Here is a 19,439-nt window from a genome sequence, read left to right on the forward strand (position 1 = left end):
GCTTTGGGCGCTCTGTACGGTGATATTTTTTCTTGTATTCACTTGTATTCACACGGCATAGTGGCCAATGATATGTTTTTCATCAATTTTGTAGGTTCCTATGAAAGGTTTTATGTGCTTCAGCTAGCTGCCCAGGTCAGTGGTCATCAGGTCTGAATTTGAGCCATGAAACCTGGTGGCGCATTTCGCATCGACAGAGCTTTCACACACTCGATGGTCAAGAGAGCTACTGTACTCAGCGCTTAGTGCGAGCGTGCTTCTCCAACCCTGCCTGTACCCCAACCCAAACCCCACCGTGTAGTACTGGGAGGCGACCTTATTCGCCTGCTCCGACATGAAATCCCAAAAGGCGACGGTCGAACGAGCAATGGCAGCAGCGGGATCCGCTGGAGTCCTGTACTAGGGACAGAGCACTAAGCCTGACCCCACAGCAACCTCCATGTAACCCTATCTTTTGAAAGGAAATAAACATTTTACCACAAACCCAAAATTTAATTTCAACCGTTACGCGGTGAAGAGAAAACCGCTACGCTTGCACCGCTACGCTGAACCACTCGCTCACATTTTAACCCACCTTTTCCGTTTGTCATTCACCGAAGGCATTCTTCCAAATGACTGGCGTGTGGGTCGAGTGGTTCCGGTCTTTAAAAAAGGTGACCGTTTAAATATTGGTAACTACAGATCTATCTTACTTACTTCCAGTACATGTAAACTTATTGAACATATCATATCAAACTACGTCGTCTCGTAGCTTGAGGTAAACAAAATTATTTCACCCTTTCAACACGGTTTCAGAAGAGGCTTATCAACTACCACGCAGCTCGTGACCACTCTTCATGAATTTGCTTCATCACTAGATAAGGGCGAACAGATTGACGCAATTTTCATGGATTTTAGTAAAGCGTTCGACCGCGTTTGTCACAGTAAACTGATATTTAAGCTTCGAAACATTGGCCTCCCCGATAACCTTGTAAATTGGATTCGTTCTTATCTTTCCAACCGACACCAGTTTGTTCAGGTAAAGGGCTGCTCCTCTCACATTCTACCGGTGTCCTCTGGAGTGCCCCAGGGTAGCGTCCTTGGCCCGGTTCTCTTTCTCATCTACATCAATGACATCGTTTCGGCCATTGACACTGCAACTATAAGTATTAGGTTATTCGCAGATGACTGCATTCTCTTTAAGTCTATTAATAGCAACCAGGATCAAGCATGCTTACAGATAAACCTTAATGCAGTTGCAGATTGGTGCGCGGAATGGTTAATGGAAGTAAATACTGATAAAACTGTTCTCCTACGGGTCACGAAAAAGAAGAATCCCTTCCAGTTTACATACACACTGATCCACGAAAACCTACTGCAAGTTGACAACTGCAAGTACCTCGGCGTAACATTAAATAAGCACCTTAGTTGGACTAGTCACGTCGACAAAATTTGCGCTGCTGCTGCAAGGAAACTTGGCTTTCTCCGCCACAAATTAAAGTCTTCCCCACAGTCCGTGAAGCTATTAGCATACAACACGTACATTCGACCTAAACTTGAATATGCTAGTGTGTCATGGGATCCATTTCTCAAAAAAGATATACATTCACTAGAGATGATACAAAGAAAAGCAATCCGGTTCATTTTCAACAGTTATCATCGGAATGCTTCACCGTCAGCCATCATGTCTGTAAATAATATTCCATCCTTGGAAAAAAGAAGAGCACTCGCTAGGTTAAAATTTCTTTTTTCACTTTATCACCAACAGTTCAATTTCTCTTCCAAGGACTACCTGCGCCCACGCTTAACCCGGCATACTAGGAACGTTCATGACCACAGCCTTACGCCGTTCTTTGCCCGTACAAACCTCTTTAAAAACTTTTTTTGTTCGCACTATCGCTCAGTGGAACAGCTTGCCAGCTCTCGTCTTTTCCGCGCGTAATGTTCATGATTTTGAAGAACGCTTGTCCCCTATCATTGGAGTTCTGTTTGTAATCCTACGTCTGGTGTTTTATAATATTTCTTCCTGTTTTTTTTTTCTTTTTGACAATGTTGTTCATACAGCAACCTTTTACTTTTGACTTCCTTTATGTTGATCATTCAGGTGTTTTGTAGTGTTTGTCTGTTTTCTTTCTTTCTTTTTTGAAGTTTGGTGTGATCTTTGGCTGTTGTTAAATTGCCCACTCTGCTTGGCCCTCGGGCTGCAGTATTTTGTGAATAAATAAATAAATAAAATCTTTGATTCGCTTGATTCCAGGATAAAAAAAACGCGGAAGCTACGGCTCTAAAGGAGATCGCAGTTGAAGCACAGCAGATAACGAACGCAAAGTGGCGCGACACATGATACGCCCCGCGAAAGGCAGCGGATCCAGCTGATATCGTTGGTTTGAGAAGCACATGCAAATAAAATTAGATAACAGCCCGCATCGCACGGGCTGAAAAAGATATTTTTTCAGGCGGCGTGGCAGCGAGCGGACGTTGAGAGCGATGTCGCTTGCAGGCACCCAGTACACGCTCGTCGGCTTCGGCCCGGAACTCGACTGGAGGCGTCTCAGCTTCGTGGAGCCCATTCCGACGGACAGGGTGTGCAGTGCCTGCGGGCTGGTCCGGAAAAGAGCCGCGTTGCTTTCCTGCATGCACGTCCTTTGCGACTCTTGCTACGAACAATGCGCCCAGGATGAGATGCACGTCTGTCCTCTCGATGGCCACGAGTGGCACGACGAAGACTGCGTCGACTGGAGAGACTTTCCTCTAGATGAGCTGCTGGAGAGAAAGGTAAGGGACTAGACTCTCACCCTTTGCTGTTTCCGGCTGTTCTAACCTTTCATTTCGCAGAATAAGTCTTAGGTCGTCCACCGCTTCGCATGCAGCAGGATAAAATACGGACGTGCATTAAACCTGGTTAAACTTGGAGGATTGCGAAAGCAACGAGGAGAGACGATGGAGAGCGCGCGGCAGCGGCGACGGCCCCGGCACGCATGCGCGATATGGCCTTGCCTCAGCCCTGGGAAATGGCTCGGCGACTCGCGCAGTGTTGCTTTCGCAACGAAAGAAAAATCTTGGACCGCTGCGCATGGAGAGGCTGCGCACCGCTTTCGCCGCCCTGCGGCTGCTCTAAAAAACATGGCCTTGGCCTGCTACTCCACAATGGGGACAGAGAGAGGGAGGAAAGAGAAAGCGCGAATGAAGGTTGATGAAACGCCGTAGCGCGGTGGCCGTGCTCACAGGTATTCATGCACGCAAGTACTCACGGGCGGTGTTATCAAAGGAGGCCCGAGAGTGAAGGGCATGTTTCCTTCGCCCTCTTTACCCTCGGAGGAAGCGAGCGGCGTCGCGCCGGTGGTGGCATCGAATCGATAGAGGAACTCAAGCGCTCCTGGCGCCATTATAGGTGCCTGAGGTTTTTTAACCAAGACTGTACATCCTAACTTCAAAACGCCCACGCTAGGGAAACGCCTGCAAATCCTCGCCACGGGGGAGGGTGATAGGTTTGGGTCTTCCATTCGCGCTATTAACGCTCTAATCTCTGCTTTTCAGTTTCAAGCGAAACAATCGCGTTGCGAATAGCAATTTCTTTCTTGTTTTATGGCAATCCCATGTTGCAAAAAAAAAAATTAGAAATACATTCACATCATCCAGCAAGAAAGTGGTAGTAACCGTGCTCAGTCCCCTTTTGTATCTCGACCCCATGACACTGGCGCGTACAGTGGCAGGGCCTATGCGTGCATGAGGGAAGTGCCTGACATACTAATCTCACTGAAGCTTTAGCTGTCACCACCCTTGCCTTATTTTTGGCCGTTGCGGAATGTGATAAAGCGCTAAGGAACTGGTCGATCGGCAAGCACCTGATACTTTTCAAATATGGCTAGCTACACATTGCGTGGCAGTTCAAAGCGATGGAGAGGTTAGGCTGATTTCTGATCTTTACATCCCGAATATTTGAATGCCGTATTTACAGCATGTACTAAACGCGCCACTTTAAGAAGCCATGACTCCCACTGGAAGGCCTTGAAGGTTTAACTAAGCGGATACGTATTCCTGCATTTTTAAAAGCACTTTACGGTTTTGATTTATTTATCCCTCGTTGCGCTGAGCTTGCTTGTAGCTCAGTGTCTCCAGATGCACAATTTATGCTGGAAGAAGTCTAGGCGTTAAGTAGTTTATAATAATGTGTTGGTGATGGAACGCCAATTTTCGCTTCTGCAAGAAAAAATAGCGCCCATGGTTACTGTACGTTTGAATCTGACAAAGTTCGAGAGGTAGTTTTATGCGGTGCGTGATGTGGCTCTCGCAGACCGGTAATATGTACGTTTGCAGAGCTTGATGAGGTAAAAAGGAAGGTTTGACAACGAGACGTGTCAATTAAGGGCCTTGGCGACTTGAGGGAAAGACCCAATTCTTGCTTTTCAATACGGAGAGAGCCTTCTGTTTTCATCTTTTTTGCTTCCGCGGTTCGCTGCATTACGATACTGCAGTGGAAAGGAGTGCAACTTTTGTGGAAGCAATCAAAGTGACTTGGTAAGCATGTAACCGCTGCTCTTGTTGCACGGACCAAGCAGAAGGCACTTCATTTGAACACAACTGGCCGCAATAATTTCGCTTCTCAGTTTACAACTCCTACCCTTAGAAGTCTTATCTCTTCCGTGAGATTTCATGCATCCTATTCTGCGAGCAACACGTAACCCGTTTATCATACAAAGAAAATTTCGAAGTTGCTTATTTTTCAAAAACCTCTGTTCATAATTTGTGCTCTATCTCGATTACTCTTTAGCAAGAAATGACGTCTGGTGTTCAGGAAGGGTTTTCCATTGATATAAAAAAAAAAATCCAGAATTTTTCCTAAATTTTATAAACATCCGAAAACAGGATTGAATGAACGTTAGCTGGTCTTGTTAGTTTCCTCTTGTCTTTTTAATGCCGGTTTGTCGTGCTGATTTTCAACTGCTGTCATTGTATTTAGGAGAAACTAAAATTTCAAGAGGAGCTGTAAGAAGGTGTAATTGTAAAAGTAATACAGTTTATTGAGTATAGTATCCGGATTTGATGTGAATGTACGCCTAAAAGAGAAAATGTAACCGTGTCTCTCCAGTCATGCATTGGAGATGTAATGTGATTGCTCTGCTGTTCAAGAGAATTCAGCGATTCTACTGCCCCTGAGCTCAAACAAAAGCTGACGTGAAATCGCACGGGTAGTTACCTTCGCAAAAATTATCAACTGTGTTGTTCGGGAGATAATTTCAATGCAATGAATGCACCTTTTTTTTGCCTTGCAGGTCAAGTGCTGGAATGCCGAGAGCGGTTGCCCGCACGTGACAGCTGCTTCCAAGATCAGCGATCATTTCGAGAGGGAATGTCTCCACCACTCAACTAGCTGCCCGAAGTGTTCGATCAAAGTCCTCTGCAGCGAAGTGTGTGCGCACATCAGATCGGGAACTTGCGGCTCGTTGACTGCACCCGCGTTGAAACCCCAAAGCAACTGCGACCTCAAGGATGCAAATGAGTCTTTTGATACTTTGAGCCGAGCATTTGAAAAGAAGGCGGATGAAATCCAGGGCTGTCTCGACAGAATCACTGCTGATAATAGCACGCACGATGACAGGTTGAATGAAATGTCTCACGATATCAACACATTCAAAGAAGGTGTAAGGCAAGAACAGGCAGCTGCAGTGCCTGAGAACTTAAAGGAAACACTGCGTGAAATCTTAGCGTCAAACGCGGAAATCAAAGAATGTTTGACCACAAGCAGCGATGCCATAAACAATCTTTCCGCAGGGATGGACCGATTGGAAAAAGTACTGAAAGATCACTTGGGTAATATGAGAACGGAAACTGCAGGAAGCATTTCCCAAATCACCGCTGGCCTGGAGCAAGCCAGAACCGAAGGCAGGGAAAATGGTCAGAAGACGTTGGAGCGCATCACAAAAGTGCATACACTGGCTCAGCTGCAAGCAACGCGGTGCGAGTTTTTTGTAAAAGGTGTGAAATCCCTCAAAGAGAAAGCACTTAAAGAAGGCACTGCTTGGTATTACAACGAGAGAGTGTACTTGCGTGGTTACTGCATGTCACCTGGCCTATACTTCTGGAATAGAGGTGACTCGGTTACTGTTCATGTTTGCATGCAGCTGCACGAAGGCGACCTGGACGACGTTGTTCTGTGGCCATTCGAGCACAGAATCAAGCTGAGCTTCGTGCACCCGCAATATGGCGCCGAACTTCAGGTCGAGGATAAAACAATACGTTCTTGGAAGAATTACAAAAAGCCGGAGACTTCAAGTAATTTTGGCGTTTATCTCCTGAAGACGTCGTTCGTCCTAGCGGATCTCCTGAATGACGGCTTTGTTGAAGACGACAAGCTTCGAGTCAAGTGGGAGCTCTTGTCTTGAGTTTGCCTTCTAACGGCAGAGGGACAAGGAAGTGTCGCATGTACATGGCACGAATAAAGATTTTTTCTTAATAATACCACAATATCTGAAGAGAGCTTCGTGACCAGAACAATATTTAGCGTTTCTTTCAAAATAAATTTGCAGTTTAAATGTCAGTTACCATGGTTTTCTTTGCACGTCATTACTGTTTCGTTCTTCATATCACTGCTTTTAAGCGTCTTCAAATCTCTGATGGCACTCGAAATATTGGTTTGAAAATAAACGCTTTTTCTTCTGCTCATACCCAGTTTCACAACCATAGATGTGTACGTGATATTTCTGGGAATAAATCGAGCCTGCGTGTTCGTCGTCATATTTCATAGAAGAATGCTCCACCGTTCATCTGCTAACTTGAGAAAAAGCTATCATTGTGCCGTATATACCCGCGTATGGGTGAATACAATCTTTTGAAACAGTGCGCTTGAAGCCTGGGGACCACCAATACCCACATCAAGCAAGGGAAAGTCAGCAATACAAAGAGAAACGCGGAAAAGATCGGAAGAAAAAGCCGCCAATTGAATTCTATTGCAAAGGCCTTTGTTTTGGCTGTCACTGAGCCTTTCGACACTATACGGGGGTTGCGGAGATAGCGGGGCAAGAGATTTCCGCGCTGTTTTTTTTTTGCAAGGAAGCCGCGAAAAAATTGTCAGATAAATACGATAGACAGATAAGCGTGGATCTGCACTGCCCTTCACTCTGTGGTTTGGTGGCCTTGTACAGTAAACGACGCTAGTCGCTCAATGACAACATGACCATGTACGATTTTATCTTGTCTTCGTATGAGGACATGAAACATGTAAACATTTAATGGCTGCAAGCCGAGGTCCATGTAAAATTAAAATGCCTCAGATACTAAGAAAAAGCAGCTGTAGCGCTCTTTCGCGTGTTATCCAGCCAAGCTTTGTGAACATCCGCAGAGAATTACTGCCAACATGGTACGACCACAGTGACACTGTGGAGTTTTGATGTTTCCTGCCAAATATTATCAATGCAAATGGAGGTATTGCGTTTGGCCGCCTCCTCCCACGCATTCACCAGAATGTATTGTCATTTGGGTCAGGCGCTGTGCGCAGTGCGCTCTCCCCTTTTGTTTTTTTCTTTATAATCTCAACGCCGCTGCAGCTATTTGGATATTCTGAACTTCATGATGGCCGCTCAGAGCTTCCACTGCTCCACCAGCATGACGTACCAACATTTTATTTTTTCTTTACTGAATTAAGGGACGGTGTATTGACCATGCAATGTCCGAAGAGAACCGTAGTCCTGCGTGCCATGCTCAGGGGAGCGGACGCTTCTAGGAATGCGTCAACGGTATCCAGACAACGTTGGCGTGCTTTGATATACGGCGCTCATGTTCAGGGCTTAGGTAATGTAATGCTTTTGATCTCATGCCCTAAGAAAATGCCAACACTCGGCAAAATATGGATCTCGAGCGGCAGCTCAAGGTGTAAATTTTTCGATTGCATATGTCACATACGGTTATGAATGAGCCCAAGTGTAGTATACGATGTGGAAGATACGGCCGGTATTGCTTTATGTTAGCTGTGTATGGTTACTGTTTAGCTGGAATTTGTGTGCATTAAAATTATACTCTAGACACTCCTGGCAAACCCCTGGATACTTCGCGGGAAACCCCTGGATCTCGCTTCACAGAGTAGGACACTGCCTCTTGAGTGGTCATAGAAAGATTCCTTGGTTATTTGCATTTTCCTGTTCCTATATAGTTCTACACTTTGCTTCTTTACATTAACTTAAGTTTCACCTTACTGCGTTTTTTACCTGTCGCTTAGAGCCCTTTATTTTATCCAGCTTGTTCCTAGCATACTTACTGGTTAGTTTGATAGTGTTTTGCCGCCACTCTGAGTCAGCACTGTTTCTGTAGAAGTATTTTAATACCTTTGCTGCCCTCCTCTTATCGTCTAGTTCCCTCAGGTGTTCTTCATATGATTACGTGACGGCAAACCGCTGAAACCAGGATTGCATTAATTGTAAAACATTTTATTTGTCGGAAAGAGCTTGGTGCTAAGATGTGGCGTTAAGTGGTCGAGAGTACATAGCCGTCGACGACTTTGTCAGCCAACTCCACCACCAGAACTTGCGTTCTGAGATCAAAGCTACCCAGCACGGTTTCTCACCGCTCGAGAGAAGGAGCAGTAACTAGATAACCCGGAGGTGGCTCTATTTTGCAAACCCATATGAGATGATCGTAGTTTTCTATTTGGCTGCAGTGTGTTTACAGTTCGGGTTGTATAGATCAGGTTAAATGTGCCCAAGGAGTGATGGGACTGGTATCGATCTCGTCAGTAGACGACACCACGTAACCTCTTGTTCTTTAGTGAGGCTTTTGTCCGGAAGGGGGAAAGTTCTTTGGACTAGTTTAAAATTACTGGTTCGATCATGATATGTGATTATGGAGTCCGTCGTGAAATCGAGGGAGCCAGTCTCATCCCCTGCCCGGCCGACAAAACCTCGGGCTTTATTGTGGGCTGCCTCGTTCCCCAGATTCCACAAATGGGCTGCCACCCATATCAGTTCGGAATAATTTGGTGAGAATTCGGTGGCGTTAAGGATAGGAGTACGTGAGAGATGGCGATGGCATGATTTTAATGGCGGCGGGCTTTGCGCGTGCTCTCTGTGCCGTGTCACTGCCCACTTTGTCGCCTTCTAGTCCGTCACATTACCCGGCGCCACCGAGTGATCATCCTGCTCGCGTGAACTAGAAGAATGGCAGTGACGACGAACTGCAGAGCGTGACAATGGGTCTGACAGGAGGGATTAACACAGAAGAGAAGATCTAGGGCTTGCCGTCACGATGAAAGAGGTAAGGAGGTAATGGGCGGATGAGCGCTAGACCAGGGATCTCCTGGGCCGTAGCTCTTCTTGAGCAGACGGCCAAGGCCCATGTACGCACCGAAGGTGGGACGTTTGACACAATCATCAAACAATTCCGCTGGTTCGATTAAGCGAAGGGCAGCCGAACTTTTCCATAGTTCACGCGGTTACCGAATACAATCGCGTTGTCGCCCTGCGAAGACTGGACTTCACCGTGGGCCCCGCTGACCACTGAGAGCCTGACACGACTTTTGCACCAGAAACTAAAGGCAGTATCCACTGTTGCTTTTCAACCACCCACACCAGACAGTATTCCAACAGTATCCCTCATACAGGCTGTTGAAATCTGCCGAAGTAAATTGAAATCTCGCTGTTCAAAGTTAACGTTTATTGTCGTCCTTACATGCGAAAGCCGTACCTGCATTTATGTAAAGAAGAAGTGAAAAGCTTTATGAGAATAGGTATTGACAAGATGTGACCAGCTGCAACGACGGAACGGCACTCCTGACATCTCTCAGAGAAACCCTGGGAGGGCACGCCTGAATATTGAAGGCGCTTCTGGAGCGGCTCCTCGTCGAAAGTGGCGCCAACAGCGAGATACTCGACCAAGTTGTTCACAGAGAAAACCGCTGCCAAGAAGTGCTCAGGCACGAACTCAGCAAATGCATTAACGACATCAAGGAAACAGTAAGGCAAGAAGTGCTTGCACAAAATCACCGCGTTCAGTAAGGAAGCTGGTGTGAGCTGGTTTGAGCTTAAGAGAGTTTGGGATTTCCTCCACAATTAGATAATTGCTACCGGCAGGTTCCCTTGCTAATGGTACCCAAAATTTCCGCATTGCAAAATCATTCAGAATTTTTCTTGTATTCGATTCTCTAATCTTTATGCCCGTTTCTTTTTCCCATTCATTTTTTCTTATACTTTCTTTTTAATCTATAATTTCAACTTTAATTCCTCGGAATACGCACCATAGTTAAATCATTAGTTTGGAAATAAAAGGTAATCCATTAGCATAGCACCAATTTACCTTCTTTGGGCTCTACTCACTGAACCCCTGCCAATCCCCCGTCGTGGGACCGTCGTGGGTAGGTGTCATGCCACCAAGGCAACAACAACAACAACAACATGATGACTTGGTCTACATGCGTCCCAGCGCCAGCCTCACAACTTATTGCCTTTTGTGGAAATATGTTAGGCTGCGGCAAATCCGCGTTGTGTACCGCACTCCGGATATTCGCTACTTGCGAGTCTGGATCCTGCCCCGGTGCTACAGTCACGCTGAAGACACGCTTCTATCATTGATGCATCTTGTGCGTGCCTCCGGCGTTGAACACGGCATGGGATCTTTCCTCTCCCTACTCCTTTTCCCTATCACTAGTCCACTGAGCCACCCTGATTCGCATTAAAGGATTAAATCGATATTTGTTGCATGATTGCTGATGTATCCCACTTAGATTCTTAGGGTATTGGACACTGCGTTCTTTTCACGGGACAGGATTTCACGGGACAGTGATTGCCCGATGTTGGTGTGGACAGCGTTAGCGACCCTTTGAAGCCTCGCAACCGCTCTCAGGAAAATTTGATGAAAGATCCCCAAAGAAGCAGCCTAGAAGCCGGATGGGCCGCATAGGTCACGTGGAATTGTGGCGTCGTCACACCCTGCAACACTGGACTGTGAGCAAGCTGCCCACCACGACAGGTGGCAGTTAAGTGAATAATTTGTCGCCAGAGGTTGCTCGGGAATAGCAAGACCTACTGAACTACAGACCTGAGCTCATGGCGGGGTTCTGTGGAGCAGCATGGGCCAATTTTAGTTACCTTTTTGGCCGTTGAGGACGCTCGGTTGACCTGTTCGTCTGCTATGATCATCACCATCGTTTGCCGTTTTGTGCGCGCTATTCAATACATTTGTTTCGTCTTTCTCTGCTATTTTAACATCAGCAATGAAAATAGCTGTAATAATGACATTTTTCGCTTTGTAAAAATATAAAAAAACGTCTTTTTTTGTCCGCTTTCTTTTCGTCGGCACCACCGGCCTAGCATAGATAAATGGATGATAATGATTACGTGGGCAAACGATAAAAGTGCCTTGTTTGAAATAAAATGATGGAGGACGCCATTTTTTCAACAAGTATATATTAGCGGCACGCAGCCCGTAATGCTTCTATCCTAGCGGCAAAAGGCATGAACTACAACATGCGCGCTGGAGCAGGGCCATTTGTGCAAGACCTCCTGAACTACAGACCTGCACAAATGACCCTTCTCCAGCGCGCATGTTCTATTTCATGCCTTTTGCCGCTAGGATGGAAACATTACGGGCGGCGTGGCGCAAACATGTACAGGGTCCGTCAAAAGTTCCAAGGCCACAGGGTTTGCTTTTGAGCAGCATAGTCGGGCTGTTGAGATACCCTCGAAGCTCAAAATATCAGTAGAGAATATAGAAGAAGGATCGTTCTACCATCTGAGAACCTCGATAGCTCTATCGGAATCTTAAGTGCCAGGATATACCGATGAAAAGCGGACCATGTGGCCTGGGAACTTTTGACGGACCCTGTACCTGTTCAGAAAATGGCCTCCTCCATCATTTTATTTCAATTAAGGCAGTTTTGTCGTTTGTCCACGTAATCATTATCATTTATTTATCTATGCTAGGCACGGTGGTCTGACGAAAAGAAAGCGGACAAAAACGAAGGCGTTTTTATAGTCTTTCAATGCGAAAAAAGTTGTTATTATGGATATTTTCATTGCTGATGCTAAAATAGCACAGGAAGACAAAACAAATGTATTAAATATCTTGCACAAAATCGCAAACATTGATTATGATTATAGCAGACGAACAGGTCAATCGAGCGCCCTCAACGGCCAAAAAGCTAACGAAAGTTGGCGCACGCTGCTCCATAGGGCTCTGCCATATGTGCAGGTCTGTAGTTCAGTAGGTCTTGCATTTGTGCATGTCTGTAGTAGAGTAGGTCTTCGGCAAGAGCAACCTGGGTCGCGCAGCACCTGCCATGGCAGGGCAGAGCAGCATCCCTTAACCGCTGCACCACTGCGCCAGGAGTAGTATGACGACTTCCAGCGATCTATTAATGATAAGTAAAGGAAGACCAATTTCGCATGAACGGGAATTTACGCTTTAACGCTGTTGCTTCAAACACTTAAGGCGGAGCTTAAGTGTCTCCTGCATTTTTTTTTGTGGTTTTCGAGTGGCCGTTCGGTCTAGAGCATGCATTTTAATTAACGTTGCGTATTCCTCGTTTGAAGTGTTCCCCACTTGCTCCGTTTATTAGTTTTGTGTCTTCTTTTGTTTTTCGTCGGGGCACTAAAATCTGTGCGCTAGCGCCAGCGTTTGCGTTCTCGTTCATTCCTCTGCCTGGCAGGTTACACATAGAATGGATTTTTATTTAAATCCTTAGAAGTGCTCCTACAGGTAGAATTTCCGCAGTTGACCTCTGACTGAGGTATTGTCTTGAAAAATTTCAAATAAATCCATGTAATTTCACATGCAAAGCGGTAGCAACCCGCAAAAAACTCCCCCCTTCGTGACGCACCTGTTCGTAAGACGCTTCGTCTGCAAATTGCTTAGAGCAAGGGGCGACGTTGATAATTATTTCGCTTTGGCTTTCATCCAGCAAAACAGGAAAAACGCCCCGTACAGCCGGTGCGTCATATGTGAGAAGTTCCACATCTGTGGCCGTGGCCTTGCATTCGCTCACTGAGAAAGTCAGCCACAGTTCTTACAGGGTGACGTACAAGTCCGGCGAACAACTAGTACCTAATATAGTCGAGGGTTCGACGGAAGCCCGTCTGACGAGGGAAATTCAGCATATCAACAAACAAACTTGCTCGCCAAATGACAAGCCAAGTGATTAACAGGATACGAGGCAATCTACCGGAGATATACATCCGCATGATACGGAACGTTTTTCCTACATAACCAGCAGTCCATCTCGTTTCCATCCAGTTGTGAACAAGGCACCCGTGGTGGTGCCGTAACGTCAATGCTTTTATATTTGTTCGTTTTTATTGTATGACTTTGGCGAATTTTTGTTTGTTCATAATTTAAACTAGAACTCTACACCTCACGTATCTGACATACCGTCGCGGCCTCGTGCTACACCAGGGTCGACCCGAGTTAAGAGTCGCGCCATGTCTTTGATGAACTTAGCGATCTTCTCGTTCGACTGCTGCAACCTTCAGTGAAGGGCGATTTAAGTATTTTCCTTTTATACGCTGGTACAGAAGGTCGCTAGTAACTCTCGGCGAAAAAATTTTTAGTAGGGCAAGGAAGCCTTCTGATTCTCCACCCATGTCTCGCTCGAGTCCTCTAGCAGAGAGTACAATTCCTTCAGCTTCCGCTCATAGTTCCGCTGGTGGAAGGCGGCTGCGCGGTCATAATTCGCCACCCATACTTACATGTCCTCCAACGTTTCGTCGTGGAAGGATGGAGTGATTGAGTTTCATGAAGGGTGAACTGCGGGTCGCATCCGGAATGCTTACTTCTCAGGCTGCCGGGGGTGGAAGCCATTGTCTTTACCCGCGTTGTCAGTAGGCCAAACACAGCTTGTAGGCCACGCTGGTGGTGCGTCGCCTTATGGACAGGCAACGCGTTCAGAGTGAACTTCAAGGGTGTATTCCGGGTAGCGCTTGCAGGAAATATGCCTCAGAAAAAAAAAAACGTTAGATGAAGTCAGAGAAGGTTAACTAGTACATATCTGGACGCGTAGAGAACGATAACTCGGAAGTAGTGGATGCCGCCAGTCCACATGACGAATAAGGCAACGCAAATAATAGTACTGGTCGACCGTATGGAGGCGCCACGAGAGGTCTTCTAGTGTGGAAATCTGCAACAAATGTAATAAATCCACAGGGTCGTCCTCTTCTCATGTGAATGGAAAAGCACGGATTTGACGCAAATCCTGCAGACCTATACTTTTTTGTATTCAGCACATAAATGTCCACGTACAAGAGGAGCAGGATGTTGGGAAATACCCCCGATGCCTTCGTCTGCTGTCTAACTGCTGATTACTTCTCAAGTATCGAAGGTATTCGCGCACGGGTTGACTGTACGATGCATGTTGACACTCGAGTGTGATACAGGCTCCACTTCACTGAGTCAAATAACCGAGCTGTGATTCAATTTGTGTAGCTGTCATGGCCGTTTCCGCGTGCGCATGTGTGTGTTTGGGGGGGTGATGCATAGATATAAAACTAACCTGTTATACTTTACATGCGCATATCATTTTACACTAATAGGCAGTGTACTCACAACAAGAAGCGATAAAAGTTATACAAATGTCCAAACCTTGCACTGCCTTGATGTATATTTTAGTAACGCCGTCTTTCTTCAGGAAAGCCAGCCAAAGCGGAAACCCGGTGGGAAAGGGACACTTACCATTTGTTTAACCACGGCATAGTGGGGCGATCAAATCTCGAACTATAACTAGCTGAACACGAGCGAAGGCAACCTAGGAAGTCACAGGAAATGTTTTTCCTCAAATGCCATCCGGCATTTCGCGCCACAGAAAAGCACGTGCTTTATGCCCTACGCGAAAAGGCCAGGTCGTATGCCGTTCCTCGATCAAATGCTTTTTTTTTTCGCTCAAAAACCGCATGGTAGACTCTAAGCGTAGCCGGTACAGTCCCTGAAACGCGTTTCTGAGCATTTGGAGGCCTCTTGCGACACTGACTAACACAATAATCACGAAGGTTCGACGAAGCGAAAGATTCGGATCACGCATCAGCGGCAGTCAAGTGATGCCTAGTAATGTGCGCCCTTCCGAAGACAACTACTGGCGCGGTAGAGGCACATGCAGAGAGGCTAGCTTAATCCGTTTGACTGAAGGTACTTATCGAAAACGGGGGACGTGTCGCAGATGAAGTTCATGCTTTAAAAAGAACGTGAACTGAAGCCGACTGAATGAGTTCGTCTGGTAGCATGCTGGAGCCGTCCGTAAAGATAGAGAAGGTACTAAAAGGCATTCTTAAGTTGTTAGTGCAAAGAATTTCGTGTATCTCGCAGTCACCTTCTTCATTCTATGAAAGCAATGCTGGCGTCACCCTCGACCCCCCTCCCTTTTTTCTTTATTGCATTTTCACAACGGATACAAAGAAGTAAAACATGTCAGCAACACTTTCACTGACACGGCAGGTTAAATTTTTTTCAGTTCAACCAAGTCATCCAACACATTTAACCAAGTTGGCTGATCAGGCAGTGCCTGATACACTTCCTTCAGACGTATGACACCTTCAATGAAATGCTCGCGTGGAGATCTCACAACTACTTCTCCATGGATGGATTGTGTCCTTGTTTTCCATAAACTATGGAGGCCAAGGAGCATAATAGTACAGTGAGAGGTTATCTGCGTGAAGTTGTCCCTCGACCCCCCTCCCCCTGGAGATTCCACTTATGTCGAAGTAAAGTCTTAAGCCTTATCAAAGAGCCTCCACCTTTACCCTTCAGAAGTACCACGTCCCACCTGCCATGTCATACCGACACCCAATGGGGGGGCTACCGTCTTCCCACCGCGACCCTACACTCTAACCACGAATACGCCTATGTGGGAGTGAAAAGAGAGTAAAGAGAGTATAGTGAACTCTCTTTTTACTCTTCTCTCCTTAAAGTGCAGATCCTCCGCCCCCAGCCACTCTAGCGTCCCCAACGCCATCCATCAGCAATCAAAAGAACTCCACAATACAGAAGCGTCACCTATCACCATACCACCTAATCCGGCCCTGCAGAAGTTCTACATCTACTAGAAGCCCACGCAGCAATGGATAGAAAAAGCAACAGCGAAATCTGATGCAGAGATCGAATGGGAAAACCAGCAGGCCTAAAAAAAACACCACCCAACAGTTCCCTCATCACCCCACTCCTAGTCATGGGGATGCCACCCACCTATCCCCAACATCGGCGCACTGCCGCCAACCTTCACCCTCAAGGTCAACTTGGTCGTGTGTGTGAAGCCTTAGCCTATAGGAAAAGCATCCATTAGAGCAAAGACATCAAACTAATCATAGATGGTGAATCAAACTTGTTTTCGGAATAGTCGCATTTGCTGTCTGTATTAACTCTATCGTCCCGCAGACTGTTTTCTTTTAGGTTTAGGTTCATGGGGTTTAATGTCCTAAAGCGACTCAGGCTATGAGGGACGCCGTAGTGAAGGGCTCCGAAAATTTCGATCACCTGGTGTTTTTTAACGTGCACACAGACATCGCACAGTACAAGGGCCACTAAGATTTCGCCTCCATCGAAATCCCACCGTCGTGGCCAGGATCAAACCCGCGTTTTCAGGTCACGAGCCGAGCACCGGAACCACTAAGCCACCCGCAGCTGAGTTTGTTTTTTCTGTTGACTTAGTTAATACAGATCTGGCCAACACAGCCCCTCACTACTCAGTATGGATGTCGATTATGGCTCATCAATGTCATGGGAACGCTTCAGATCTCGTCTTGCAGCTGCAGTCTGAACCCGGAGCCCAACGCGACAGCTAAAGGGCGACGTATAATACTGCGTCGCAGTAGTGTTTTTCTTTCACCTCTCTCTAGATGAAGAAGAGGCTAATATATTCTATCTGCAGAAAACGTCTGCTTTTCGAGAGAAAACCATCCCGTTTTTCCTCTTGCATTAATACACATTTTGAGGCCAATTTCTATAGCAAACCATCTTTTCAAGATAAGCAGAACTTCACAGCTCAAGCTGAACTTCTATTTTCAGTGAGATTTACTGTATGCGAAGATGTGCTGAGATCTTCAAGCAGGTGTCTTAGGTGTACAACAAATTTTGCATAAGCGACATTTTTGGGACAAATGGCTTGAGCTTTCAGCACGACTGCTCTCATAGTACGTCGTAAAAGAAAATTCTCGGCGTTCGCCTGCTACCAGAAATGAGTTGGCCTAGGTGGGCCAGAGCCTAGTGGTACACATGTGGCCAGGCCTATAGTGAGGGTTCTGCACACATGTGGCCAGACCTATTGTGAGGGTTCTGCACACATGTGGCCAGGCCTATAGTGAGGGTTCTGCACACATGTGGCCAGACCTATAGTGAGGGTTCTGCACACATGTGGCCAGGCCTATAGTGAGGGTTCTGCACACATGTGGCCAGGCCTATAGTGAGGGTTCTGCACACATGTGGCCAGACCTATAGTGAGGGTTCTGCTGAATTTCCTCCAATCTTTAAAATGTGTAGTCAAGTTCGACATTATGTTCTCAGTGAGAGGAACCTGGGGTTGGAGCATAAAACCTTGATGTCTTACAGAGGCTATCACGTGCATACCACTCCTTTGCTCTGCTCTGCTAAGCGCGTCGAGCTTGTTCCTCAGCTGTTCCTCAAACCAAGACCGATCTAAGAAGGTTGAAAGGCCAATCTGAAAGGTCTCGAAGCAGAGCTTACCATTACAGCGCCCAAAGTGTAGGTCAGTGAACGCAGATAAGCCTTTGCGTTTATTGTGACCTCGAGTCGCAGGTCGGAACCAGAGCCGAAAGATATGACTGCTGTACTGTCGAGTCCTGTGACATCTAACTAGTCTTAACGTACGTTCACACCTAAGGTAAAAGGGTGCTGACATTTCTGTTTTGACTTCAGTTTGTTAGAAAGAAATATAACTCTAAAACAGATAGGTTAGAAAAGAGCTAATGTAAATACGATATCAGGCGCTGGGACATTATATTTATTTGCTGGTCAGGATCTCTTGAATACTGCCTCTTCAGCCACGCTCTTTTATGTTCGCGGTGGAAATAAATTCTAATATTATTCATGTGTTATTACATACTTACAGGTCTCTAATGTTGCTTGCATGTCAGAACCGATATGCACCACCTTCTGCTCATAATGGCACTGTTTTTGTGAGATTTTGCGTCATTTATTTGGCTTAATGTAATTGTATTTAAAAACAGTATGAATTCTTTTGAACTGCGGCTCCTGCACAATGCAACAATTATTTCTCGAATAATATATACCGTACGGTACTTCTATGATGGAGGTTGATGCCAGCGATAATGTAGGCGTGGCAAATTGAAAAGTGCCGAATACAGAAGCAATAACGAGCTGTTCGAACAAAAAGTGTTTCTCTTTTCAAACTCCATATTGTAAGTATGCACATAATGACTGTTACATTTTTGCACTCTTTAGTAGGCTTTGACGATTTCCTTGGTCACTGTTTGCAAAGCCACACGATAATTTACGATAGATGTAAATCTGTTACAGCGGGACAATTTACCGTGTAGCAATTTTTTTCCTCGCTTGAAATGTGCGCACCTCCGTTGGCTGTGCTGAGCTATATGGCAGTGATAGTTCTGCAAAAAAAAATTTGGAAATTATTTGTTTTTTTAGTAAAGATATTGAACATGTCTATGAAGACACCATAGATTTTGACTTCTAGTTAATCTCAATTTCTTTAATCATATTGCAGCGAAGAAGCACGAACACAAGTAGAAGGAACACGCAAAAAACACGGACGAACGCTGCACTCACAACTGGTTTACTGCGAAAAGATTTCGAGCTTAAAATGGCTCACGCATCTGCGCACTACAGAAAGAAAACCATAACAAACACGTGCCAAGAAATAACATCTTATCATAATGCCGCAAAAAGGTTGTATTCCGAAGCGTACAAAAAAACGGATGCATCACTAATGCAGCAATCTGCTTTTTCCTTTATGCGAAAGGCCTCCTTTCCTTTATGGAAAGGTCTCCTCATAATCTCAATTACAAAGACTCTCTTGAACGTGCATTGAAATATTAGTAGACTGGTATTTTTGTATCGCGCAAAAATTGTTCAGCTGACGTAGCGGACAAGTCAAGTCTCTGAACTGCCGTTCAGCACATGAGCGCGAAAGCTATTGAGACGCCGCAGACGCTTCGAAAGGGCAAAAGAATAGAAACGTGTAAAAGAGATTGTCATTAGTTGAGTTGCCCAAAATGTGCCAAGGAAGCTGAACTTCGACAGCGTCTCATACCTCCAGACGAAAATGGTTGTGGAGTCAATTAGCGCATAACCTCGGTACAAGCGAGGTGGTACAGATATTATTAGAAGCTGGTCATTAGTCGCCTTGCCCCGTCACTTTATTAATCTAGACTTTTTCATTGAAGTCTTTGCACTGCGACGGCCCAATTCGTGTCAATGCTTTCCTGTTCTGTTTCTTTTCTGACAGCGGCGGCATCGCATTGTGTAGCTTAGATAATAAAGCTAATTCCCACGCAGGATTCAAC

At 45.8% G+C, this 19,439-nt stretch overlaps 1 protein-coding gene across 1 annotated transcript; it reads left to right on the plus strand.

Moving 5' to 3' along the window:
• Positions 1 to 2,466: 2,466 nt before the first annotated feature.
• LOC149329537 (uncharacterized) lies at positions 2,467 to 6,362 on the plus strand. Its single transcript, XM_089559264.1, has 2 exons — positions 2,467 to 2,754; positions 5,253 to 6,362. Exons 1-2 carry the CDS (start codon positions 2,467 to 2,469, stop codon positions 6,360 to 6,362), a joined length of 1,398 nt encoding a protein of 465 aa, XP_089415390.1.
• The last annotated feature ends 13,077 nt before the right edge of the window (positions 6,363 to 19,439 follow it).

Source organism: Amblyomma mixtum, chromosome 9 (assembly GCF_055824585.1).
Source record: "Amblyomma mixtum isolate Tamu chromosome 9, ASM5582458v1, whole genome shotgun sequence".
NCBI classification, from domain to species: domain Eukaryota; kingdom Metazoa; phylum Arthropoda; class Arachnida; order Ixodida; family Ixodidae; genus Amblyomma; species Amblyomma mixtum.

Coding starts and splice junctions, on each gene's coding strand:
- LOC149329537 (XM_089559264.1), top strand. CDS start 2,467: ATGTCGCTTGCAGGCACCCAGTACACGCTCGTCGGCTTCGGCCCGGAA. Junction 2,755..5,252: donor ATGAGCTGCTGGAGAGAAAG/GTAAGGGACTAG, acceptor TTTGCCTTGCAG/GTCAAGTGCTGGAATGCCGA.